Source organism: Poeciliopsis prolifica, unplaced genomic scaffold, assembly GCF_027474105.1.
Source record: "Poeciliopsis prolifica strain line A6 unplaced genomic scaffold, Auburn_PproV2 SCAFFOLD017, whole genome shotgun sequence".
Taxonomy (NCBI): Eukaryota; Metazoa; Chordata; class Actinopteri; order Cyprinodontiformes; family Poeciliidae; genus Poeciliopsis; species Poeciliopsis prolifica.
The window spans coordinates 894,072-921,873 of NW_026562392.1; the positions used below are offsets into that span (position 1 = coordinate 894,072).

At 40.4% G+C, this 27,802-nt stretch overlaps 1 protein-coding gene across 1 annotated transcript; it reads left to right on the top strand.

Moving 5' to 3' along the window:
- On the top strand, nt 1-26,058 carry znrf2b (zinc and ring finger 2b). Its single transcript, XM_055041910.1, has 5 exons — nt 1-890; nt 14,502-14,597; nt 21,883-21,988; nt 22,189-22,262; nt 23,181-26,058. The coding sequence occupies exons 1-4, from the start codon at nt 482-484 to the stop codon at nt 22,244-22,246; spliced, it is 669 nt and encodes a 222-aa protein (XP_054897885.1). The 5' UTR covers nt 1-481; the 3' UTR covers nt 22,247-22,262; nt 23,181-26,058.
- Nucleotides 26,059-27,802: the final 1,744 nt, after the last annotated feature.

A 27,802-nucleotide genomic window follows, 5' to 3' on the forward strand; every position in this document is an offset into this window, starting at 1 on the left:
TGAAGTGTCTCTACGGACGTTGACGTGAGTACCTCGAGCTTTGTTAGCACAAGTCTCCTTGGTGCCGCTGAGAAACGGTTTGCTCCAGACTTTCTCCTCCATCACTTCCTCCTGGGCAGCAATGTGCTGCCGGGGGGCGAGCTGCGAGGAGCCGGCCGCTCAGGTGCGATGCTGCAGCGGGCAGTGAGGAGCGCTTGGCCGGCTCAGACCAGGAGGGGACCCACGGTACCTGCAGCACGAGAGCAACAATGGTCACGGCGTCTAAACTTTCCCACGCATCTCCAGCTGGAGTAACGGATGGCTGATCGAACTTCTCCCTGGCTGATGGGATCTTAGCAACGGACAGTTTGTTTCTTTTGTTTTCTTCCAGCACCTTTGTCCCGGTACAGATATCTGTCCCGGGCGGAAATCTGGCGCACTGTCCCGCTGCGGCTCGTAGACTGCCTCTTTAAATACAAACAGCCAAACAGCGGAGGTTAATATGGGGGCAAAGCAGAGCAGCCCCTCGCCCAACTCTGCCGCTAACGGACGAACCAGAGCCTACTCCGGCTCGGACCTTCCGTCCTCTACTTCCAACAGCGGCAGCAGGACCGCCGCAGCGGGGGAAGGGGGCCGGTACCGCGCACACGGCGTGTCCAGAGCCAGTGGAGCCGCGTCCAGCTCCGGTCACTCACACGGAGCCAGGCCCAGGTCCGCGGGGGTCTCCGGCGGTCATGTCGCCAGAGCCCAGTCCGGCATCAGCATACCGAGCAGCGGCGGCGTCTACAGCTCACCGGAGTCCGGTGGAAGCAGCCCGGAGGAGGCGGCGGACAGGGACCGAAGAGGGAACGACGGTCATCGGCTGGTGATAGGATCATTACCCGCTCACCTGTCGCCTCACCTGTTCGGAGGTAAGCGGTGTGCTCTGTTGACGGCTCAGTGACCTGCGGTGACTGTTTACAAGCCGAGCGGTTCCGTCAGGTGTCGTTTATTTTACATGTCCACAGAGGAGGAAACCCAACAAGTGTCCCGCAGATCGTTTTACACAGCGAGGCTTGTCCAGGTTCTTATCCGTTCGGTTCTGTGTTTGAAAAATTAAGACTAAACTTCTATCCAAACAATCAAAAGCCTTTCTTTACCAGACCGGCAAACTGAAGCCACCGTATTCAGCCTTTTAATCCAGATTCTGCTGCCTTTAGAAATGTGTGTTTAAAGATTGTTTTTATCTATAGACTCAAAAAAGCTAACTTTAAAGCGTTTTCTAGACCATCACAGTTCATGTTGCAAAATAATGACCTGAAGCCCGTTAGAATGACAAATAATGATCTCGAGGGACTTCAGAAAATACCCTAGTCTGACATTGTAGAAACTCAACAACTTTAGAAGTAAACATCAGTACAGCTGGGAATTATGTAAAGTCATATTCTAACTTTTTTTTGTCCATAAGTGAGCCTCTGAGCAGTGGAGGCTTTTCCAACAGGCAGGATGTGTTGGATGTTTACAACAGTGATATCAGTGAAACTTCATAAATGTTCTCCAAAAGAACCAAACATCCCAGAACGTTGACTCAAACCTAGAGGAATAAAAAAAAAAGAGATAAGAAAGTTTCATGTTATCAAAACATTTAATACATAACAAATGTCTGTCTGACCAGGATGGGGCACCCTGTGTTTGGCTGTGAGCATGAGGAGGACACGGCGATGTGCTGCTCCCCTGACTGTTCAACTGTTTAGTCCAGGTTTTATCTGACTCCAAAAAGATCTTAAAATCAGCCTCTATCTCCTCTCTTATGCTGTGAAAGAGAGCTGACTGACAGACCCACCCACCAGGTCACATCTGCATGTGTGTGCTGTTAAAGGTTACCCCCACTGTTGTCTGCTTAGGAACTTTGTCACTATATTTAGTAACTTTTCGGACCAAACAAAATCAGAATTGGCCGATTGGCCCAAAAATTGCAGTCGGTCACCTCTAATGGTTGTAACTCTTAACTGTTGTCCTGTCAGTGCTTGGAGTTTGCCTTGCTTGGATCTCAGTGTTTCAGCAGTTTTGTAGTTTTCTGGAAGTTTGTTTGAGAAAAGCTGAGCATAAAACTGAATGACAACTTCTCCATGTTTGGGATGCAGAGGAAGGTTGAAATAACTTAAGTACATCTTTAATATATTGTTGCACTAAACTGTTAAGTGATTTTAAGGTCTATTGTCTGTGGATGAACTTCGGAAATGGGGTGAGCAAGCAAAAACTAAATAAGAAACAAATTTTAATGTAAAAAAAATATTTCAAAACTAAAACTGAGACCGCCGAGAAACATCTCAAGACAAAAAATACTCTGGCAGTAATTTATAACATGTCTAACAGAACACACATTTATGTAGTTTTCTGCACTTTGAGATTTAATTTTTTTAATGATATTTTTCAGATTTAACCTTTTCTTTTTAATCTGAAAGAAGGCTTTTGTTTTTTGTGTTTTTTAAACAAATTTTATTATAATTTTATTATATTCATAAAATGATGTCCCACACCCCTGGGGGTGGGGCTTCCTCCAAAGGATGAGGCAAAGGTGTATTTTTATTTGTCTGAATAAACAAAAAGATTTTTCTTTGTTTCTTTAGCAGCAACAGCATTTCTATTGGCTGGAGTGGAGCAAGTGCGAGAATTTCTATTGGCCAGCTAGGACACAAAGTTACAAATCCTTGTCTGCGTTCACCAGCATAGACAGTGTGGCAAGATGCTGAAGGAAAGAGCAAAATAAGTCCAGCTGCAGTAAAAATATGTTCATGTATTGACACACCACAATAAAAATGAATCCTTGTTATTCTGACACAGCATTTAGTTGTGAAAGGTGAAGAGCTTGTGTCTGTGTCAAGGCACCCCAAGAACTTCATTTCAACACGAAACTTCTTTCTTTCATTTCAAAATGTAAAACAGGTCAAATGGAGATAGCATTAAATTTGAGCGTAGAAATGAAAAGTAGAATTTGCCTTTGTCTTTTTTTTTTTTTTAAGAAAAGACTCCACGTTCACCAACTCAAACTGAACTCAGTGTTAGAACAGCAGGGATTTAATATATGATCATACTGATGACTTAGTCACTAGCTGGCTTGTTAATAATGAGCTGAGAACATCATACACCTTGCTTGTGTTTAGAACACTGATAGTGTTTGGACCGCCTGTGAGGATCAACCCAGAGCAAAAACAAGTGAAGGATTGTAGGCTCCTCCCCCTTTGTTCTGTAATCCAAGCTGCATGCTCTGAAAGGCTCTCTCTACATGGACTGATATGATGTGAATATACATTGCAGGAGGTTGTAAGTTTATTGCAGAGTGACAATCTGACAGCCTATAGTTTAGTACCACTAGGAGACTTGATTATTATCTATTTGTAAACCAACTTGCTCCGGTGTTTTATTCTTTCCGCGTTCAGATGATGGATTGATCAGAACTCTGGGAGATGTTCAAAGTTTTAGAACTTAATGCTTATTTTAACTTCTCCACAACTTTTTCCCCATGGTGTTCCTTGATCTCCAGAGACAGAACAGCTGAGTGAAGTATAATGATATTCTGTTACGACATCAGAGTACAAGGGGTCTGAGAATAAAATTATGTTTTGTTTGTCAACATAAAAAAAAAAGAAAAGAAATTAAGGCCATGGACCATTGTCCTTCCACCTCACAGCTGTAGGTTTCGTGTTGATCTTTTTTCACCCAGTTTGTTGTTGTACAGGATCAAATATGAAAGGCTTCAAGCTTTGCTGTCAGTGAAAATCAGATGGAGCCCAACTTCAGTTCTGTTTTAATTTCTTTAATTTCATTTCTTTATACATGCAAAAAAGAAAACCCAAATTTATTCTGTAGTGATTTTATTGATTCAGTGAGCCTTACTTTCAGTCGTATTGTGGTAAGAAAAATGTTTAGTTTAGAGACAGCTGATCAGGAAGGACATGAATTGGAGTGGACCTTAAACTTAGGCGTCAGTGTGTGTGTGTGTGTGTGTGTGTGTGTGTGTGGGATGGGGGGGGAGGAACAGGGGTGCGTGTGTGTGTGTGTGTGTGTGTGTGTGTGTGTGGGATGGGGGGGGAGGAACAGGTGGGGTGCGTGTGTGTGGGTGGGTGTGTGACCTTTGATATGAGCATACCTTTGATATGAGACATCACTTTAGCATTTCCTGGATATTTAAAGGGGTATGCATTCAATCAGAGGTTTCTCAGCACCCTGTCACACCAGGGCAGTTTTTTTAATTATTTTTAGTATCTCATACCATCTTATGGTTTTGGCTGGCCGTATCTAGCAAACCAAACAGGTTGGTGATATGGGCATGACTCAGCAGCAGAGAGCTCAATAATTAACATAACCTGCTAAGTTTCAGTCTTCTATAAAAGGTGTTATGACTAAATCGTGATGTACACTCATGCAGTTAAACATGTTTGCAGACTTCTCTCTTTATATCCAGTAAGAATAAACCACTCAAGGAGCACATTTTCCAAAATTTATTCCAATAAAAATGGCTAAAAAGACATTTACCCCTGAGAATACAGATATTATAATAGAATCACCTTTTCCCCTTACATAATAAATAATATATTGCGTTATGTCATCATTTGTTTCAATAAACAGGCCAAACTAAAAACAAAAAAAAAATGTGCAAATAAACTAGCTTTGCTGCTTTCAAAGGTAAGCAGCATTTGATCAGTGTGTGACTCAAAAGCAGAAAATTTGGCCATTTGCTGATTGTTCAGCTGTATGTTAGCATAATCCCAAGAAGCCAGTGTCAGCAATGACCTTACACAAGCAATTGTTGGCTCTTCTTGACCTCACAAGGCCATTTGCAAACAAATTAGATTATCCACAAGCCAAAAGCATTAAGCACAACTGCCAAGAGTCCAAGGAGTGAACATTTTCTACAAATTCAGGCAAGGGATCCAACTGTTTAAGGTTCAGAGAACTTTAAAATAACCCAAGGAGTACACAGCCCCAGGCTCCGTGTACACAACATGTCAGCAAGAGGACAGTCATGTTTTGATTCCTTTTGGCTGGACAAAAAACGCTTACAATTGATAAGAGGCTCTAAGTTGGATGTTTTTAGAAACTTCATGTGAATTGTGAACCAAAAACATCTGGAACCAGTCACATCAATAACGTCATATTGTGCTTATCTGATTTTCATTTGCACATAGCATAATAACAATGGCAGACCTTTATGTTCTGTTTGTACTGCTGCACCACTTCAGATTGTTACGATTATTATTATATTATTAAAGCAAAATTTGCTCATTGTGGAATATTGAGCAAATTAATATTGCTCAATATTTTGTAGCCTGGGTCTTTGCCTGCTGTTCAGACAGCAGGTAGTTCCACCCAAATCAGATTCTTTTGCTCAATTTTGACCCATATTCAACTTTTTTGTGGCAGCCTGAATGACCGAAATCAAACTTTTCACCCAGAAAAAAATCCAATCCATGCCACTTCCATATGATACTAAATTGGTTACATATCTTATAGTTTTCAAAGCGTCTGCAGTTTGAGTGGTCATGTGACAATTTCTCCATCACCACTAATAACCTGTTAGACGTTTTAATTTGAGCATTGAATAAAGCAGAAAAAAAGCTTTTTCATTTGTAAAACACCAGAATCTAGTACAGTTTCAGTCCTCATCATGAAAAAGTTTTGACTTTGTTCCAATTCTAACCTGTGCAAACTGATGGAACATGGAGGGTTGGAGTAATTTGAACTTGACATGGTGCTTTGTGTTCTTGGATTTCTGGGCTGATGCAGTCGGAAAGAATCATCCACACAATCTATAATATCTGTGTGTTTGTGCCGTAAGAACTTGAAGTGATACTGCAGTTATTAATGTCACAGTTTCAATAACCATGACCCCTGAGAACCTGAAGAAGGCATTGTCCAGGGCCTTTTTTGTCCATCTTTTTGTTACATAGAGCGCAATTTGATAACCTCAATGATGAAATAGTACTTGGAGATCCTAGCTGATTCCAGACCAAGACTTAGCGCTCATCACAAAGAGCTAATCACCAAGTAGAAGGTTTGATCACTAACATATGGATATAGTTTTTTTCCTTTGGTTATTGAAAAGTATATTTTTATTTTTTTTATTTTATTTTTTTTTACTATATTTGAATAAAAATACTATCAATAATATTGTTCGACCCTTTCTGTGATGTATTTTTTTATTGTTTTGTTAGAGAGGTACCAGTCCTATTTCTTGTTTTGAATCATTTTTTCTGGCAGAAGGGACTGTCTCTTCCCCCTCCAGTGAACTTTATTCTATTAAGTTTCTTGGTGCCATTATTGTCCATGTGTCTAACAGAGTGGGGAATCAACAGTGTCCTGCTTGGGAAAAGCCCTGCAGGTCAGTGTGAGGCCTGTAGGGAATGATGAGCTATGGTGGAGTCAGTATTTGTTAGCTGCAATCTGTCCTAATGAGATAAGCGTGTGGCAGCTTAACCTAACTTCCTAGTATCTCCTGCCAAGGGCCTTCAGCTGGACACCAAAGGCTCATTTATTACACATTTGTTTCCAGTTTTCTCCCTAAATTGAAAGTCACAAAATTGCACACTTTCTCCTCCAACTGTGGCAGCCAGCCATCTGGAAAGGTTCGGTAGAGGAAACTTCCACATTTGAGCTGTTAAATTTGTTATATTTTTGAATAAGATCCTCTTCTGCAATGCTGTCGGAAAGTTTGTCCGATCAGTTGTTGTCATCTTTCTAAAGAACAGTGATGAACTACATGTTTGAGCAGAACTGCCTAAATCGGTTCGCAGTGTCCACGTTGCATGATGAAACTCATGTCATTTTGAACTCAGACTCATGTCTTCCACCTCCTCTTACCGCAGTCTTTCTGCTTAACGTTTCACTCCTATCTGCATGCAAAACTATTATATAATTGGTCAGAATCGTGGCTGTTTATTCAAAAACCAGTTCCGACTATTCAACTTCCAGTTGATAGTTTTGAGGCGCAATTGTTCAAAGCCATAAGAAAGTACAATTGTTTGACAACAACACTGAACAGCCCTCTTGGTTCTGGTCCGATGTAGCGAAACTTGTGGACCGTGATGGGTGCAGTCAAAAACTTCGGTCTGATCATGCAGCACTCAAAAAAAAAAATAAAGAAGTCACATAATCTCATGCAGTCACATGACTGGCTTTAGTTTTTCCTCATGTTTTGCTGTTCACCTTTAGATGTTTAACTAAGTGGTTATTATTGTGAGGACTTTAAAGCACAGGAATGGTACAGTTGAAAATTTCAGTGTTTCAGGACACTTTTACGGTGGAAAACCAGATTGTTAGAATTTTTTAAAGGATTTATTGGCTCTAGGGCCTTTTTTTGATAGTGAATTGACATGCGACAACAGTCACCAGGCCGGGAATCGAACCTGAGATGTCAGCGTCAAGGACTAAGTCCTCCATATGTGGGTTATGCTTTAAACCTGCACCACCACAACACCCCCAGTCAGAATCTTTTTAACACCGAGTTAAGTTGATGAGAATAAAAAAACTAAAGCTAGTGGAATTACTTTGATACATTCTGTTCTTACTGTATTCCAGGGGGTGTTTGTCTTGTAACTGATTTTATGCTGTCCCTCTCTTACGAGCTTGCGTCACTTAATGAGAAGACAAACTAGTTGTCGTCATTGTTTTAAATCGGGGCTTAACAGTGATGAAGGTCATGTTTTGGGTCCACTTTTTGGAATCTGTTTTTCCATTAACCAGGAGGTGTATTTTGGTCTCCCAGTGCTGTGTTTGTGTATGATGCTAATATTTACTGAGAGGAGACAAAGAACCTGACGCAGGTAGGCGTCTGGGCCACATTAGGTAGATATCCATTGTGCATGTGGCTGACAGCACATTTATTCAAACCCCTCCCCACATTGTACTTCCTCTTTCACACCTCCCTCTGAAGTACAGGTGCCAGTAAAATCAATTATATGTGAATGTGTCTGCTCTAATATCAGCACGCCGTACTAAGGTGTAGTATTAGTAAGGAAATACCAGTTATTTTGGACTGACTTCTGTGCAGTTTCCTTCTCTGTAGTTGACAAATCTCCTCTGAAATCTCTGAGATTGTTGGAAAGGTAAATAAATATACAGCTTGTCAAACATTGTTGCCAACAAACAATGTTCGCATCGGACTGATATATTTCTGAATGTTAACAATAACGGTGCAATTTTAAAGTACAGAAGAGTTTAACAGGCAGATCAAAGAAATAAATTCAGAGGCTGTATGTTGTTAAAATGAGAAACCTTGTCATTTTAAGAAAATATAGCACACATAAATGGATTTATATTTCATTTGAACCAAAATGTGTTCTCGTTTAAACGAGAAAGATTGTAACATTGAAACAACGACCTCTTGAGATGTTTGAGTGTCATTCAAAAATAACAGAGTTGAAATACATATTAACAATGTTGCTTGACTTGCTGTTGGTTGGCCTTTTGTAAAGGAGCCAATCCTGGAATGCCATTTATTTTCCTTGGCACTGATTGACTGTACTTGGTTTGGAATATATTTATGCTTATTAAGGAGTATTTGATATGTTGAATTAGGCTGTTTTAAGCATTCCTAGAGGTGGTCTCAAGCATTCACAGATTACAACTATTCACATGTGGGTGTAATTTATTGTTGTATTTACCTTTCCAAAAAGTTCAGTAATAGGACATATTAATACTGCAGTGAAGAAAATTATAACCCATACTCGGAGCTAGCCTATTCCCCAGGGTGATTGTGTTTTTTTCTCTTTGTGTGTGTGTGTGTGTGTGTGCGTGTGTGTGTGTGTGTGTGTGTGTGTGGGGGTGGGGGGGGTGTAGGGGTGTGTGTGTGTAAAATTTTAAAAAGTAGCAATTGAAAGGTGTGACTTCTGTTTCTAATAAAATTACTATTTTTTAAAAAAGGTAATGACATTAACTGAGTTTTGATTTTAAAGCTGTTTAATACAACTTATATCAAACATTTGTTTTACACTGTTTAATACAACTGTATTAAAGAAAGGAAGAAAGGATAGTGTCTTCCATCCTTTTGTGAGTAGAGCTCTTCCAAACTGCAGGCCAACTGCAGAGAAACGAGGTGATTTAATTGGCCCGGGATGATGACCTCCTCCTTGCTCCAGCTACTTTTCACTCAGAGATTCTGCCTAGCCTTGTGGAAAACTAAAGTTCATACAGAAAGGAGCAGGAGCAGTTCAGCTCCTCCTGATGTCTGTGTGTGCTTCCCTGAGTTATAGAATGAAGGGCTGCCATGCAGTGTGGATGATCAGTGAACTGATCAATACAGTAGTAATTCATAAATCCCATTGAATAGCATGAAGTGGAAGATGTGCTGATTCAGGAGCTGCAGTAGAGCTGAGTAAAGGACTGTGGGTAATAAACATGGAACCCTGGGATGCTCTCCAAGCTGCAGATTAAATGCTGAGCAGTCATAAACAGGTGGAAGTCTGGGTAATAGTGTGAAGTGTGTAAGTCTGACTTTGCTTTGGGATATGAAAAAAGAAACAATGCATGCCATTAGTCAATAAAAAAAATCCTTCTGACAGTTTCACATTTTGCAGAATAAAGGAGGAAAACAGTCATTTTTCATGTTCAGTTGTCTTGTCATGCTTTAAAACAAAAATGATCCTGCCCCATGATCCCGCTTACTCACTTCATTCACGTATCCCACAAATTCACAGTCATATTTGACCTTTTGGACTCTCCATGCCAAGATCTTCAATCTGCATTATAGGTGTTTGCAGCAGAGTCGTGAGGCAGCCGAGATGGTTGTCCTCTCCAGTTTTGACTGGAGATCCTGTGATGCGATTGGTCAGTTCTCAGGTTTAAAACAGAACAACTTCCCCTCCAGGCCGAGATCAGTCTGTTGCTCAGGATAAGGAGTATCGTTACCTTGCTGCCATCTCTACTTATGTTGGCTACCCTGTTCCCTCCTGGTGAAAATGGAACTAAGCCGAAAAGTTGTTTATTTTAGAGTCTCACTAGAGACACTTTAAATCCCTTCTAGTTTTGGAGCACCTTGGGATTCCCAGGATTATTTAAAGACAGTTGGTAGGTAGATGGAGCTTTGGCTTCAGGCCTTCCATCCTATGTGGACCCTCCAGCATGACCTGGGTCTCTCTCTGGGTTTCATTCCACTTGGATATGCCTGGAACACCTCACCAGGGAGGCATCTGAGCCACCTGAACTGACTCCTCTTGACATGGAGAAGCAGTGGCTCTTGGCTGAGTCTCTCTCAGATGACTGATCTTCTTACCCTATAACTAAGGATGAGAGGTCACTACAGCTGGTTGCCTTTGGTCACCAAAGCTCATTACCTTATCGGAGGGTAGGAATGTAGATCAACCGGTAAATCGAGAGCTTTGTCTCTGTACTACGCTTTCTCCTTACTATGACAGACAATCCGCCTATCAATCTCCCACTCCATTTTTCCCTAATTTGAAATCAAGTCCCCAAAATACTGAAACTCCTCCACCAGAGGCAGGACTTTTTTCTGACCCAGAGAAGGCACTCTGCCCTTTTCTGGCTCAAGACTGACTCAAGATTTGGAGGCACTGATCCTCATCCCGGCCACTTAACACTCGCTGTGATCTTCTCCAGCAAAAATTGGAGATGCCGACCTGATGAAGCCAATAGAACAACTTCATCTACAAATAGCAGAGACGTGATCCTAAGGTCACCAAATCGGTCACCTTGGATGCCTTGAATTTCTTCCATAAATTATATGAACTGATTCCATGACAAAGGGAAACCTTGGCAGACTCCAACTCTCACCAGAAACAAGCCAGACTTATTGCTGGCATTGTAACCTAAGCTCTGACATTGGGCATACAAGGACCTAACAGTCCATATTAAAGGACCTGGTACCCAATACTCCACAGGACTCCCCAAGGGGCATGGTCAAATATCTTCTCCAAGTCCACAGTCGATGACAAAGTAAATATTCTAAGTTGGTGATTAGAGTCTGTTTTGGACCAAAATGGTAACAAACCAGGATTAAATATTAATTTTTGACTGACAATAGAATAAAGACTTGTATAAAAGCTAGGAGAGTTCAGAAATTCTGGTTCTTAACAGATTGTCTAGGTAAAGAATCCATTGCCTGTTAGTATCCCAGTCATTGAATTGTTGGGTAACTAGACTTCTTACTTGATGTTGTCTCTGGTCTCATCCAAATGACTTCTTCAATTTTGGAATGGGGGTTGGAACCACCATGCTTAGAAAGGGCAGCTGCTCTCTTTGGAACTACACTCTAAGTTTCAGGAAGAGTCTGACTTTGCTTTGGGATATGAAAAAAGAAACAATGCATGCCATTAGTCAATAAAAAAATCCTTCTGACAGTTTCACATTTTGCAGCCTTTTCATCAACAGACTGTCTGATCTTTTGAGAGAACAAAGAGCTGCTAGATTCAGGAATAAAGTCGCATATTATTAAATTCTTACAGACTTTCATGCAGAAACACTCTATGTTTGGCTCTTCGATTGTTGCTATGTGACATTTCGAATAACGCCTCCACACAGATTGACCTAAGAAGCTCTGTTTATGCAGAGCTAGTCTGGAGCCTTCGCTTTGTTCACTTTATGCCAGAAAGCAGAACCTTTTTATTCATTCTTCTATTTTTTCTTTTGTCCTGTCTTGTGTTGTGAAGTTTCATACTTTAGCAATCAAATTAATTTACTACAATGTATGTAGTTAGTAGTTTAGTTCTAAATGTAAACAAGCACACAGTTATTGCATTAGTCTTCTGTTTGGTGTGGTGGTCAGTCATCATGATTAGCTTTATTCTGTTAGAATCCCAGTCATTGAGTTGTTGGGTAACTAGACTTCTCCTTGCTTGATGGACTGGATTTGTTGCTGCTTTGTGTAGTGCAGCACATAGACCTACCCAACACTGGCTCTGGCCTATCATCTAACCCTCTGAATATCTGTTTATGGTTTGTTTTCCATAAAAAATAAACAAGCAACTCAAACAACATTAATTAAAATGTATTATTTTAATTAATAATACAAAATTGTATTATTAATACAGTTTTGTATTAACATTTGTTGGCAAAATTGCTGGCAGAATTTGTTGGCAAAATTGTTTTAAAACAAATTATCATTCAGCTTAGACAGGGGAAAAAAGGCAAAAGTGCCACTTAGGACTTTTGTAAAAAAGGAATAAATAAATAAAAAGTGTAAACTAACTAACTCAAATGCTCGTAGTTTTTTTCAAAATTTTGACTTTTTAACAATATTAAGCATCTTTTTAGATATAGTTGTCCAGGTTTCAGTTTGTACACACACACACACACACACATATATATATATATACATATATATATATATATATATATATATATATATATATATATATATATATATATATATATATATATATATATATATATATATGAATTTCTTCCATAAATTATATATGAGCAACAAAAATGTCTATATATATATATATATATATGTGTGTGTGCTTTTTCTACAAGCAAAACTAACATGTCAGAGAACTGTCAAAAAGAAGGAATCTTCAATACTTAATAAAACCGTTTTATTATTAGCTTTTCAGCTCAATTCGCTGCACTATTTTATGTTGAAGAGAAGCAATGGGGTAAAAACTAAAATCGCCCCTGGTTAAAGAATTATAGGAACGGCATTAATGACTATATTCCAGCCTGAATTTGAGTTTCTCAAGGACAAATCCATTAGATCCAGCTGCAGGTATGACCTGCGGTAGACATGCATGGAGACACGTGGCAGATCTGTTTTCCTCCGGAGACTGTCCCATTCAGTCGACTGGATGAGTCATCCCAGCCTGGCAGCGGGGGCACAGCTCTGTGATCAGGAAGCCTGGAGGAGAAATGGTGCAGGGCTGCAGTTCAACCTCAGCAAGCTTTCAAATAAACACACCTACCATGTTCAGAACATTCCTGATTGTTAGCAGATGGCTGGGAAATCTTGTTAGACACTGCTGTGCATGTCTGTGCTCGTTGTGATTTACTTAAATAGGTCGGACAATCAGCAGAGAGCCCGCTGCTGGTAGCCCTAATCTATTCAGTCCATCAGTAACAGCAGGATAGCTGTTTTTATTTTTATTTTTTGTAAGCCCTGCACACAATGCACACAAATTTCTGTCTGATTTGCGACATTCTGAAGGAAAGAGCATATTTAAGATGCTGAGTGAAATCCAGGATTGGCTACATCCAGAATGCATCCCTGGAACAGGAGACTTCTTGCCTGTGAATCTCCCTGAACCTTTTATTTCTTCTTTACAGACCATACGTTCCTCTATAAGCACACACTCTAAAATTTTATGTACAACAAGTGAGCAGCATCAGTGGTTTTGATGTCAACATCTTACCTGGGTGCCATTATTTTAAGCTTATTTAAACTGAATCATTTTAAAGCTTAAAATAAGCTTAAAATAATGGCAAAAAAAAAAGATTTTAAAGCTGGAGTTTGCATGTTCTCCCTGTGCATGCGTGGGTTCTCTCCAGGTACTCTGGCTTCCTCCCACAGTTCATCTGGTCGATTGACAAAATGGTTTTTGTTGTTTTTTAGAACTGTCAATGCAAAGCGATAAAATTCCAGTAATAGTTATGAACCAAAAAGTTGCCTTGTGTCATTGCCAAGCGATCCGAGTTGCCGTTGTGTAAATGCTCTTCAGTAGTGCATAGCTGTACGTGTTACAACTGCAGCACTAATGCTGCAAAATTTTTCAAAACGGCCAAAACAAATCTGTGGCCGCCTAGCTTAGCTGCTGATCAAAAGATTAATCACCTTGGGGTCAAATATGTGATTTCTGTTTTTTCCCCCAACAGATGAGCAACAAAAATGTCTGTAAAATTTTAGGTTTTGGTTTAATTTCCCATTTTTCCCTTAGACATAGCTGACGCAGGTAAGAGCTTCACAAATAATAGAGTCTCTCCTCCTTTATTGCTCTTCCCTTCTTTTAATAATAGAAATTTATAGTTTCCTGAGATCTGCAGTGCATGATGACTGATTAGAGCTGTTGTTGTTACGAACACTGACTGGCAGCTGTTATTATGTTGATTAAATTTGTAGGGTATTTATGTTATATTGTATGTAATGATTTAAAAGCTTTTCCCTTTTCAGTTCACAATTATTATTTACATTTCAAAGCAATATGTGGAATAGCAACTTTAGACCTGTTTTTGTTAGTTTTCCATAAAACATTTTTATCTCATTATTGTTCAGTAGGTTGAAAAGACAAAAGGGTGAGGGTGTCCACATGTGCATTTAGCATTAAAACTCTATTATTATTATTATTATTATTATTATTTTATTATTATTATTATTATTATTATTATTATTATTATTATTTACCATTAGATGAGGTCATGAGACAAACTGAGATGTGAAAACAAGAAAGGAAATGTAAAAACACATCATTCAAATCCACAGGAAGAATTGTCACATTTATCAGTTTCTATCTAATTCTGTTTTTTCACAGTTTCTTCTCATTCTCCCTCCCACCTGTCATTCACTGTTGCTATGTTTACTTCTCTGTTATTGTCAGGGTTCAAGTGTCCAGTGTGCTCTAAATATGTGTCCTCCGATGAGATGGATCTTCACCTGGTTTTGTGTTTAACCAAACCACGCGTCACATATAACGGTAAGAATGAGGCCTCCTTTCTAATTAAAGTTAAACTACTAGCTACTGGCATGCAACGCTTCTACAGAGCGCTGATAAAGATGTGACTTTCTTCCACGGTATGTTTTACCAACAACCCCAGAATGCTGTGCTGTTCTCGACCTACGTTTAATGAATATTCTTTATATTGTATTTTGAAATTCTATCAGATGTATCATCTATTGATATTTATGATGCGTTTATTGCAATGTATATTGTTATGTATTTACTGTCCAACCCTAGGGTTGGACAGAGCAGTATCTAATCTTATCTAAGCATTAAAGATCTGCACAACATCGGCTTTCTGAACCAAGGTCTGCTGCTTCAGCTCACCATCATCGGGCAAAAGGTCATAAAGTTTCAAGTACAATATGTGGGATGTTTTGGGTAAAGAAGAAGCTCACTGTGGAGGAAACGCGCTGTGGTCAAGGTTGGATCTTTAGTATATGTTCCGGGTTCAGCAAGTTACTCCATGACTTTAAATGGCAAACACTAACAAGGTGATAGATGAAGTTTATTGTCATTCAATAACTTTATTATTAACGTGACTGTTTGTAATTTGTGATTTGTCACCACCGTTTTTTTTCTCTTTTCACTTCCTCACAGGATCACAGACCGTCTCTCAGTTCTCTGTCATGCACATGTCTGACACGTCTTTCTACCTTCACAAGAACTTTACTGACCTTTATCCTGCAGCTACCCATTACAAGGACATGCGTCAGACCCTTAGTCCTAAACCCAAACCTTAACCAGATAACATCACTTCTTCTCATAGTGTCCAGGTTTTGGGCATTAACATCCATACATGTCTGACAGTCTATTGGGAATATTTCAGAACAAACAGACTTTCAATTCTCAATATTTTCTTGTTTAACATTTTTTTAAATTATTTCTTTACATATCTAAGTAAAGAAATATGTAAAGAAATAAAAGACTGTTTTTACTTTCTGGCTGATTTGACATTCTCTGCAGTGGCTGATAATTCACTGCATTCTCTTACATCAGTTCAACGTCAAGCTACATCAAGCATGTGATTGAAATGCTGCAGTATTTCAAACCAGAAGAGTTGTTTTAGTGAAACAAGAGGAAATAAAAATTCATTGAAGGCCGACGAGCATAATATATGAGTTAATAACACCCGGATCCCACCAACAGTTCAAAAAGTGACTTGAGTCTGTGTGAAAATGAAGCGCTCCCAGTTCTTTGGTTATGTAACAGCAGGCTCCTTTTCCAACCCGCTTCCCTGTGAAATCTTGTGTAATCTGCCTGTAATGTTTCCAAAAGCAGAGACTAATGCTGTGGCTGCCTGAGGGCAGCTTCTCCTTGTTATTCTCACTGTTGTGTACTTAAGGACGGCAGAATCACGATTAATATGCCCTGCAGGCCTTTCTCATTACTCTGCTTTCTTCCTGCTTCGTCGCCTTTTGTTCAACATGAACACAAGCTTGTAAACTTGTGAAACTGTTCCTTTCTGAAACCCTAATCATTCCACATTTCCACTGTACTTATCTTTGAGCTGAGCACTTTCGGGGCCAAGTCTAGTTCCTGTTTGAAAAACAAAAAATTGGTTTCCTGTTCAGCTGACACAGATTCCTCTGTGTCTTCCTGTTTCGGTCATATGATAATCGTGGTGTTATTAGCTTGCTTCTGCATGGAGGAGAAAGTAAGAAAAATGCCACACTTGGAGGCTCAGCAGGAGAGGCAGTCATTAATGTTGTTGGTGATGGAGCAGTGTTGAGGGGGCGGCCACTTGCTGTTCTAGTTTTTCTACCAGTTCCAGTTCTTAAGCGGTCCTGGTCTTAACTGGTTTCACTTTTCCAAAACCAAAGATCCACATCACATCCACATTATAAACGTCTCAAAAGTTATAAACAACTGGCAGGCCTTGTGAAAGGTTCACAGTCCTGATAAGATGATTCCTGATCTGGGTGTTAAACCCAGTTTTTAGAGCAATGGTTATTAAAAAATTAACAGTGCTAAACTGAGTTGAAAATTACATTGATATAAATAACTTTTATGGATTCAGGAGGAAATAAACAGTTGTAACCTGCATGTTGACCTACCTGCCCTCTGTTACTGTATTTTAAAGTTGACCTATGAAAAACCAAACTAATTGCTGGATCACATGGCAAGACTTTGTCGGCCAATAAAAAAATCATAGATTTAACAGGTTTGGTCGCAGCAACACACCACACACAAACCGATTTTTGTCACTAACAGTCAAATGGGAAATCTTACAAAAAGTCTGAAGACCAAATATGAGCTCAGTGTAAACGAGCATGTGACTGACTGGGAATAAGCAATGCAGATAGTTTGTGGACAATGTTTATTAGAGGAAAAAAGATGCAAAACGTCTCTGATGTCCACTGGACTCTCTGCTGCACTGTGGCTGTTGTTTTGTCTTCTTTATTCAGAATTTTCCCCCATGTCTCCGTCACCTCGCTCTCTGATGCAGCACATTCAACGAGCTGTGTTTTCATTTGTCCTCGAGGAATTCACCGTAAGCTACCATATGGAGCTAAGACAGTCCGACATGTCTTGGATTTTGTTTCAGCTTTGCAAAGTCTTGCTGTGTGAACGAGACATAAGCTGCAGAGTTTTACACGTGGGACTCAGAACATTTTGACTGGCTGCTGATCACCATGAGCCCGCCCCTATCTCCTGGTGAAAATGGTTCTATGCATTGGTCCAGCAGGGGTGCTGACAAAGCACCAGTTTTAAGGCTCAGAGTTTAACATAAACTCCCCATATGTTAGCATGTTAACCGTTGAATCAACACTAATACCCATGTCACACTTTTACATATATTTGCCTTTATGTCCAGTGACTCACTTGGCGCCATAGGATAAGTTCTGCCATTGTCTTGCTGCGCAGCTAACTGAAGCATAAATGGTTTAATCAGGCTGCCATCAATTCTTTCGACATGTTGACAATTTTTATCATGTTTGCTGTAGCGGTCACATATCATACATACTGTAGAAGTCTGCTACTGAGTCAATACAACTTTGACTCGAACTTTGCACAATGCTCTGAAAATATGGCCTAACACATCATGCCCCGATTGAAATCTAAGAACGGATAAGAAACTAAGTCTGGAAATGGCATCTAAACCATTTCTAATGCTTTGGGACTAACCTAGTGTGGTGGTCAGTTACTGCTGCTGCACTACCTTAAGACCTGTAATCATGACATCAGCTCTGCACCAGAAAATACTGAATGGCAAAAACAGAAAATGTTAAGGTGGCCCGGTAAAAACCCAGACTGCTGGCAGGCAGATTGAGGTGCTATGGTGTGACCTAAAATAGGTTGAAAATGATGGAAATATTTGAAATGTGTCTGAATTAAAATAATTCTGCAAAGCTGAGTGGACCAAAATTCCTGCATAGTGATGAAAAAGACTCATTACCAATTATCACAGAGCTGTTCCTGCCAAGGATGGAACCACCTGTTTTGTGGGTAGTGACTTCTTCACATATGGCCAGGTTGTTTTTGATAGATGGTTTTCCTCTTCATAACTAGGAAACATTTAAATAGGACAAAAACCCAAAACAGAGAAAATCTGCAAAGTGGTAATTAGTTTTTCACAGTGTTGTCTAATCTGAGCAGTTGCTGCCTTCAGCAATCAATGTGGATCTCTAGCAGATTCATACAGAAACAGGAACTGAAGAAGATACAGTTAGCCACATCTCATGTCAACAGAAATTGCAGCATGGACTCTCAAATAATATTTTGTCTTCACACACACATACACACACACACACTCAGAGAGAGCACCTTCTGGTCGCTAAATATATGCACTGGTGGTTCATAGCAAGCACACACAGCAGCTGCCATGCAAACGTAACATCAGAGATGTTTCCCTGTCTTATTTCTAGCCAGTTCAGAAACACACTCATCTATTAAACACACATTTATTTCTAAGTCTGTCTTTATCTGTTCCGATGCTACAGAGTCTAGAATTGATTCTTATAGGTCTACTTGTTTTCCCTGATGTTGTCTGCAACAGCATTTCTCCGTCCGGTGGCTCATTGTTTCCTAGGATGCTTATTCCTTCAGTAACTTAGTGAGAACTTTACAGTAATATGCAGCAAGGTTGTTTTTTTTTTTTCAAATAATGAACTGAAATGTTCATTATTTGCATAACTAACATTGCATAATGTTTGTTATGCAATCAAACATTAAAATTCTCCTCTGTCTCAGAATCCTTAGCAGTATAGATATCTGGACACTGGCTCGGTCACTTCAAGGACTTTCTGTCATTCTTCTAATAAAAACTTCATTGTTGCCTTGGTGATCGATTTTGGGTTATTTCCTAACACAGCAGGCAGTGTGTGTTCTCAAACAAAGAACTCAAGTTTGGTCTTACTGTATCTTGTGCTTTAATGAGCTGTACCATGAAGTGGTCTGCCTCAGGTAACACAAAGAGTTTTCCTCTAGATGACGGTTAAATGCTCACTGGTGAAGCTGAGACAGGTCTTCATTGCAACAGGAGGCCAGATTTCAGTCCACGAGGAAGCTGCGTATCTCCAGTGTTCTTCTTCATGTTTCTGGTTCTGAGTCTTAAGAACATGAACAAGACCATCCTGCTCCATTTTAGACTGATCCCTCACCTTTCTCATGATCAAACATACTGGATCAGAGAAGATCTTCTTTGAAACTTAATGGTGTATTCACATCTACCACTTTTGGTCTGCTTTAAACAGACCAAAGTTTGCTTCCTTGTTTGTCTGGACCTTTTGTACAGTGGATATGCAGAGCAAACAAGGAAGGAACTCTGGTGCAGTTTGCCTCTGGTGTGAATACAGACCTATGCCAGCTGTACCCTGTACAGCTGTATCTATAAAGGTATAGTTCACTTGCAAAAGGTAATGTGTGAAAGCAAAAATGACCAGAGAAAAACTAATGTGCTCTTTTGGTCCAGGCCTGGTGTGAATAAACTAAGGGTGATTGTAGGTAATTTGATAAGTCTTGAGTTTCACAATATGTTTAGAATTATTGTCTTATTAAATGGACAAGCTCCAGGTTGCTTCATATTTTGCTAGAGAATATGCAGAAGAGATGATGGTAGACTCAGAGCATGCAAGATGCCCAGGTCCTTGTCCAGGTCCTTTTCCAGGTCCTTGTCAGGTTCATTAGCCGCAGAGCAAATTGAACATTGGTCTTTTTTAACTATGATTTAGGCAAACCATGTTCTTTTTAAAAAGAAGAGATGTTCTCCTGGCCAGTCTTCCAAAGCTCTTTGGAAGACTCTTTTGGTCTGGAGCTTGACCCTTGAGCATCCTACCTGAAGCATGCAGAGTCTGACATGGAGCTCTTGGTTACTCTGATCAATGCATGATTGAATTTGCTGGGGCATCCACTCCTAGTCCAAGGTATATGTTCCCCCCACTTATAAGTCACTTTTGTCGTGGATTTATTGGCTCAGAACCTGCCTGTATGACCCTATTCAGATTGATGTGTGGTAAAATTGGATTCTCTAAGGTAATGTTTCTGTTCTGGCATAAACTGGTGTGTGTTGACATATCGATCAACACACACCGGTATGTAGTAAACACAAAGAGTTTTAGTCTGTGTTTACCCACAGTCTCGTCCACTCGCAGCAGACTGTCTGTGCATTATAGATGCTTTTGGCCTCAGTGAGCTGGATGCCATGTGCTCCAGCCCATAATAACAAGCTTTTGCCGGCCTATGTGGGTTAATCCACGGTTACATAAGATCAGCCCTAATGACTCTGTGTGTTTTGCTGCAGGTGATGGGTTTAATGGTGCACATGCTGACTTCCACTTAAGAGCCAGACCAGTGCTATTCATAGTGGGAGAGGTTCACTCATAGGAACACACACACACACACACACACACACACACACACCCACACACACACACACACATACACAGAGTTGCAACTCTAACTGGAAACAAGGTTGGGGAGATTCCTGTGGCATTCAAACCACTATATTAAATTGAGAGTATGAACGCATTTGTGAGAACATTTAAACCCATCCTGGTAAATCAGTGAGACCTTCACTGTCCTTTGTGGGCAGTTAAAGCATGCATAAAGAGAAGCAGCAAGCGACATGGGGGCTACTGTTGAGTATTGAACTAGTTAGTGTAATGGCTAGTGCATAAACCAGTTCCAAATCATTTTATTTGTTTTAGCAGTGTGGGTGCAGTCCACGTTCTATGGATCTATCACCCAGCAGCAACAGACAATCCATCAAAATGTTATTTCTAACAACATGCCATGTTAAATGTGAAGGGATGATTCAGTTTGCTGTCAGCCACTTCACAATGACAGTGGGGCTAAAGCTGGCTGTAGTTTTTATTACTATAAATGATACTTTCCATTTATTTGGTAAAAAAATTTTCAAAATGTGTTGCATTAAAACAAACAAGATTTGTCCTGACTATAGTGTTGGGGGGGCACCCTGCGTCCTGCTGGTAGAGCAGGAACACCAGGCTACAGTTGTGAGTTTGATTCCTGGACCTGAACCATTTCCCTGCTCTCTGTCCCTGACTTCCTGTCCAACTTCTAATGAACAAAGGGTTTAATGAAGCCAAAGTGTTGTATGTATCCCACTTAGGACTACAACTAACAATTATTTTAGTAACCCATTATTTTATCAGTTATCTTGGTGATCAGTTGAGTAATTGTGAGGGGGTGGCACGCTGCACATACTTTTCATATATGTATATATGTATTTATAAAGTTTTGTCTTAACTGCTGCTCTGTGTGTTATTTTAGTAGATTGCATGTGTCAGTCTATATACTCTAGTTAGCAATTGTTCAATGACTAAATTAGTTGATGATTATTTCTATAATCGATTCATCACAATTAATGGTTAATCCCACGACTGCCAGTTGATGCATATTCTGCACATACCAAGGATCAAGTTGGAGGAACTATACTGACATTCATCAGACACATTCCTAATATAAGACTAATTTATCAGTTTTTTTTTAAATTATACCTCCATTTAATCATCAGTGGAAAACGATGTGCAGTAACCTGCTCCCTCTGCCAGCAGCAGGCAGGATGTGGATACTTCACTGACTGCAAAAACTACAACTTTCAGTCAAAGCTCCTGCAGCTCACAGTTCATATTGCCTGGTTTATGATGGTCTACCTTTCATAATAATATGGAATGAACTGCTGCATTGTCTCTTTAAATCAGCAGTGTCCATTTTACTTCTTCAATATGGATGGCATTAGAAATGGTGCCATAAGTCTTTTTCATGCCTTTGCTGTTGTTTGTGTTCTGGCCACTAGAGGACGTCCTGACTAAGGATGCAGGAGAATGTGCAATCTGCCTGGAGGAGCTGCAGCAGGGAAACACCATCGCCCGCCTGCCCTGCCTCTGCATCTATCACAAAAGGTGGGAAGCTCGTTTTTAGTCCTTGCTCTTCACAGACTCCAGAAACGACACATTATGCTTTGTTACACATCTTAAAATGTTACAGTTGACATGTGGCTCCATATGGTGAAGAATCCTCTAACAGCTCACACCATGTGTCTCTGCTAGGTTTAATGACATAACATGCTGTGAGTGAATGTTCTGATCTGATTGTGTTCCAGCTGTATCGACGAGTGGTTTGAGGTGAACAGATCGTGTCCGGAGCACCCGGCAGATTAAAGCTTCCTTTGCACAGGTAACCTTCTACCCAGAGCGCAAGCGCTGACCCGCCAGCAGGCCCTGAGCTGTCCGTTCTGTTCCCGTAACGTTCTCTTATCTCGGCCGTTTCTGTGAGCGTTTCCACTGTGGAGTCCAGAACAGATGCTGAGCTGTGGCTCCGCCCACTGCAGCAGGATTGGCTGCTGTCATGTTCAGAGGCTGAGTGTGTCAGCAAAATAAAAGTTCATTGCATTTCCACCTTTTGTTATGTTACACCTTTATTATAAATTTTCCAAAATTCTGCAGCCTTTACTTTGTTAATGAAGGTCAGAACTGAGCTGTTTCCACTGATCGTTCGTGTGGATTTTATGTTTTAGGGCTGTGAATATTGCATGCGTTTCTTATAACATATTTCATAATGTAGATTAATCTAATTTATTTTGACCTTAAAGTGTCTCTCGCGTCGGTTCAGTTGAAGTGAACTCTACTGCAGTTCAGTGCATTATGTGAACACAAATGAACTAGTGCAGAGCATTATGGGTAAATAAAAACAAAACAAACTTATCTAGCATAAGTTTGTGAGTTTAGCGAGAGAAAAGACCTGATCTGAAAGGAGGAATCCTCCAACCTGTAAAATCTGACGCTGCTCCACTTGTCTTTACAGTCCTTTAAGAAGGAAGTTGAATTCAGTCTCTTCTTCAGTGGTTTTTGTGCCGATTCATTCCATTTCTTATGAAATGCCACCGCAGGTGAGGGAGGGATCAGGTTTTCAGTTCAATGTGAAGGTCAGAGAGTTCTGGGGGGAAATGTTCTTACAGTCCAAACTCTCCTCTGCTCTGTGGATCAGCGTCTTGCAGAAGAAGCAAACCCTCCCGTGTTTGAACTGACGTGTATCTGAAGAAGTCAGCGGGTTGTTTCTGACTCTGTGTCTTTGTTCTGTGTCATGTGATCCCAGGTAACCCACTCTGACAGAATGAAGCTCGGATCCAGCCAGACTGTCGGACCCCGCCAACACTGTGATTGGCTGACCCATCCTACCCCCTCCTAAACAGCCAACCGCAACGGTGTAGAACCGCAGTATGCCAAATCTCTTTGGAGGAATCTTCAGGGATATAAACTTTGTGTGTGTTTTGTGTGTGTGTTTTTTTTGGGGGGGCGGGGGGGCTATGTTTGAGTTGCACTTTCTTTTTTTTCTCCAAGTGAATGGATACATCCGCTCAGTCAGACCTGCTATTCCATCAGGACAGGAGGAGGGTGGTGCTGCTGCTGCTGTAGCTCAGCTCTGCTGCCCTCCTGCTCCATCAGCGTTGGATTTTTTTTCTCCCAGTGCCTTGTTTGCAGCGATGCTGAGCACCGAGCAGGGTGGGACAGGAGCTCTCTGCTGCAGGATCATCTCACCATAACTGCCATTAAAGCAGCTGGGAGCCGGGCGGCCCCCATCTGCACCGGCAGCTGTCGCCAAACGGTGCCAATCAACTGTGAAAACCGTCCGTCACACGTCTCATGAGTGCTTTTTAACCCCGAGCCATGCAGCAGGGCTCTGCAGGCGCAATGCCCACTGCATCAGTTACCAGTCTCAGGCCTCTGCAGGCTGCCGGTGCCAGCAGGAGAAAAGCAAAAAGCTAATTTTATTCTTCCATTTCAAGATGTTTTACAGCAGCAGTTTCTCTACCTTGGCAACAGGCTTCTCTTTAGCATTGATTTTCAGATTCTTTCATTTATAGCTGTGTTAGGGATTATAGCGGAGTGTTTTAAAAAAGTGAGTAAAATAAGACAAAAAAAAAAAAACTTTTGGGGAGTGCGTCGCTCCAGAGCAAAACGGGTAGTTGAATTGAATTGTTCTCCCTGGACAGAAATGGACCTGCTTGTTTTACCCACATTTACTGTAGAAACTGCAAAAACACTCAATCTTACAAAGTATTATTGTCTACTTCCTAGTTCTAATATTTTAATGCACTTGAAGTGACAAAGCAGCTTGTTTTAGGTCAATAATGCCTTAAAAAAAACATTTTTACAGGTGATAAGTGAAATAATCTGCTTGGGGAACTGGTGTTTATTTTTTTTTATTTTAAGGACTTATTAACTGAAAACAAGCTCTTTATCTTGCTGAGAGGATTGTTTTCAGTTAGTTTGTTGTCTTTCAGGTGAACTTAAACATTTGCAGTAGAAACAAGACCAAATATACTCTGTAAGGTTAGTGTTTCTGCAGAACTGAATCACTGAACAAATGTTTGAGAGAGCTGCTTCACACCCGTGCCACATGGAGTGGACCTGCTGCTCACCTGGAACCGGACCGCTGGTTCCCAAAGAGAACCACTAACCAGATCAGTCAATGTTTCAGCAGGAATCCTGTTAACAGAAGCCACAGTTTGATGCGTTCTTTTGGATCGGACAATCCATGGATGGCCATTCCGTCACCTCTGGGATTGTCTCGTTCTGAACTAGTCCATTTTATCTATAAAAAAAAAGTGTACAACAAGGACAGATGAAACCAAGACAATAATAATATAAGAAAACATTCATGCAAAAAAGAAAAACTTAAAATGCATCAGAGTTAAATAGAAATCAACAAACTCCCATTGTGTCAAATTCCACTGAAAACAAGTTTATTTTTAACAGACTTGAAAACAACATGGCCACTGATTATTTTTAAACCGATCCACCCGGCAGTATGAAAAACCTCCCCGCAGCATGATGTCAGCACCGCCGTGCTTCACTTTGTGTCAAACTGTCTGCAAGCTCAATAGGAACAAATGAGCTTCTAAATGCTGCTGCATTTCTCTCCATGTTCTGTGTGTTCTTTCATTCGCAGAATGATTCTGCAGCATGCATGTCAGAACTGCTGCTTCTGTTGGTTTTCTATTTCTCTCCTGCTGCTACTATGTAGAAATATTTCTGCTCGAAACAGAGACGATCTGGTCAGAGCTGCTGAACATGAAAAGCTCCTTCGTTTCCTGATCTGGGTTTCTGTCATCACTCGCCTCCCAACGCTATGGAGGGAATTAAGCACTTAGAGAACAAATGAATGAACTTTTATTTAGACTGTTTTTCAAAAAGTGAAACAGATCACTTGGTAAAATATTGAGGCATTCAAAAAGATACACTTGAAAAAGAAAAGATCCAAATTTACAACATAAACTAACGTCAGTGGTCACCTTTTCTTTCACATTAGAGAATAATGTGATGGATGTTTTTTTTTTAAACTGGAATTGAACTGAGTTCCTGTTGCGTGACACAAGACAACACGACACAACAGGAGCCGTTTCTAAAGGTTTTAGAGGACCATGTGTTTTTGTTTCAAATTCTTTTTCTGTCTTTTATACTTTGTTGTTTGTGGTCTACTTCTTAAAGAAACAGTGTGCAACAATTACTGACAGCCCATGTTGGCTGACCAGGCAGGATGAGTGAAACGTTTCCCAAACATGGGAGCCCTCCATCAGAAGGCCTTCTTTGTTCCTGACTGAAGAACATCTAAACCCATTGACTCAAGACTGTTCTGAAATTGATCATAACTAAGGCTAATATTTGCATTTATTGCATATTTTGGTTTAAAACCGATCGCCCCCATACTCAAACCACCATGTCTGGTGGAAAAGAGTTGTGTTCCTTGGTTTTCCTCCGGTCCGGTGGATCAGTATGGTCGGATTTTGCTGTAGTTGGGGTTTCTCAGGTAGTTCAGTCTCACAGGTCGCTGGGTGTTTGGTTCCAACCAGAGGAATCTTCTCAACCAGCTTTGACTACCAGAGATCCAAAGTAATTTTCCATGTTCTGCTCATAATCTCTGTCAGAAGATATGAATAGATGACTCCAATAAATAATATTTACCAGCAGGAGGTCGCAGAGTTATTTCTGTTGTGTTCACAGGGTTCATAAAGTGTCATATTTTGAGTCAACAAATCTGATTGAGGATCAGAAGAACCTAAACAAAAGAATAATAGAGTGAGATAATACTGTGAATTCAGATATCAGGCCTTTTAGAAAAATGTATGTGATTAAATTGTGATTATTTAACTAAAATGAGAAATAAATGTAGACTACTGAGGTGAGACAAAAAGGTTCTACCAGTTCAAAATGGCAGAAGGAAGGGACAAATTGTGAAGTCGTCAGAACTTCCTCAAGCCCCTTAAGATCCAGTCCACAGCTTCCCTCTGACCAACCAGTCAGCTGCCTGGCTCTCATGTTCAGGAGTTTGGTCAAAATTGTGATAGAAGCAACACAACACACCGCATCCAACTCCCATCCCTTCACACAGGTTTCATGTTGTTCTGTTCATTTTGGATGAAGCTACACTCTCATCCAAAATGAGCCATAGTAAACAGCCCATAATGACAAATCCATATTGTCACATATTAAAAAAATACACAAAGAATGTAAACATTTAAACATAATACATGCAAAAATATTCACAGATCTGATTGGTCATCCTTGAGATGTTTCTGCAGCCCAGTTGGTTGACCCAACATCGTCTGGAGTGGGTCACATGTCGAGAAGCTGACAGAGCAAATCGGAGCAGAAACCAAGCAGTGAAGTCAAACACATCTGCAGAATACATAAAACATTTCAACAGTCTGGAAGGTCCCAGAGAGCTCCGGGGTCTCCATTATTACCAAACAAAAGAAGTTTCCCAGAAATATATCAGTCTAAACCAAACAAAGTATCACATTTTGGATGCGAGTACATATGCATCAGTTATGTTTAAAGACGCCGTATGTAATTTTATTTTAAAAAAAGGCATTTTACATTTGTTAAAGCTGTCACCATGTGTTGACATTTTATTTTGTGAAAAGATCTATCATCTCCTCCCTGTGCTCATATTGCCATTTGAAGAAATGCACCGCTCCTGACCCCAAACAACCAATCAGAGCCAGGAGAAGGGTCTTGCTGCTGTCAATCAATCTCAAGTACTTGCTACTAAATGTCCTGAGGGCAGAGAAACAACATACTAATGTACAATAACCATTAATCTGCTGTCATCATTGGCTGTGTTAACTAGCCTCAGCACTAATGACAGGTTGTGCTAGCTGCAGCACAGCAGAGAGCAAAGGGGAGGAGGATATGGATAGATGAGCCTGATACCTTGTGGCAAAAAACAACTAATGCCTCTATTTCAAGAAGGTGATGGCATTGAAAACAATGTCTAAAATCCATTATTTTCACTTTGCCATGATTGCTTTATATGGATTATTTTTGGTTTCAGTCAGAAGATGTGGAAAACGAAAACGTTGTAAATACTCCTAATAAAACCGAACTCATTAAGCAACTTAAGACACCAACTGGAACATGGTTTTATCAGCCCATAAACACATTCTTCTACATGCTTGAGTTCAGGTACATTTGGGTCTTTGGTAATTGTTACACACTGGACCTGCCTGTTCTTCTGCTTTCTGCAAACATTTCCTGTATCTGGTTGAGAAGCTGCTGATTCAGCTGCTGTAGCTGCAGATAAGCTGCTGTCTTCCAGAGCTGGACAGGAATAAGCACAGATAAGTGAGCTAAAAAAAAACTGAGCTCTTTTCTACCTGGACCACATTGTTGGACTGAACAGTGCCTGCTGGACTCGGGCCAAAGTCCTTCATC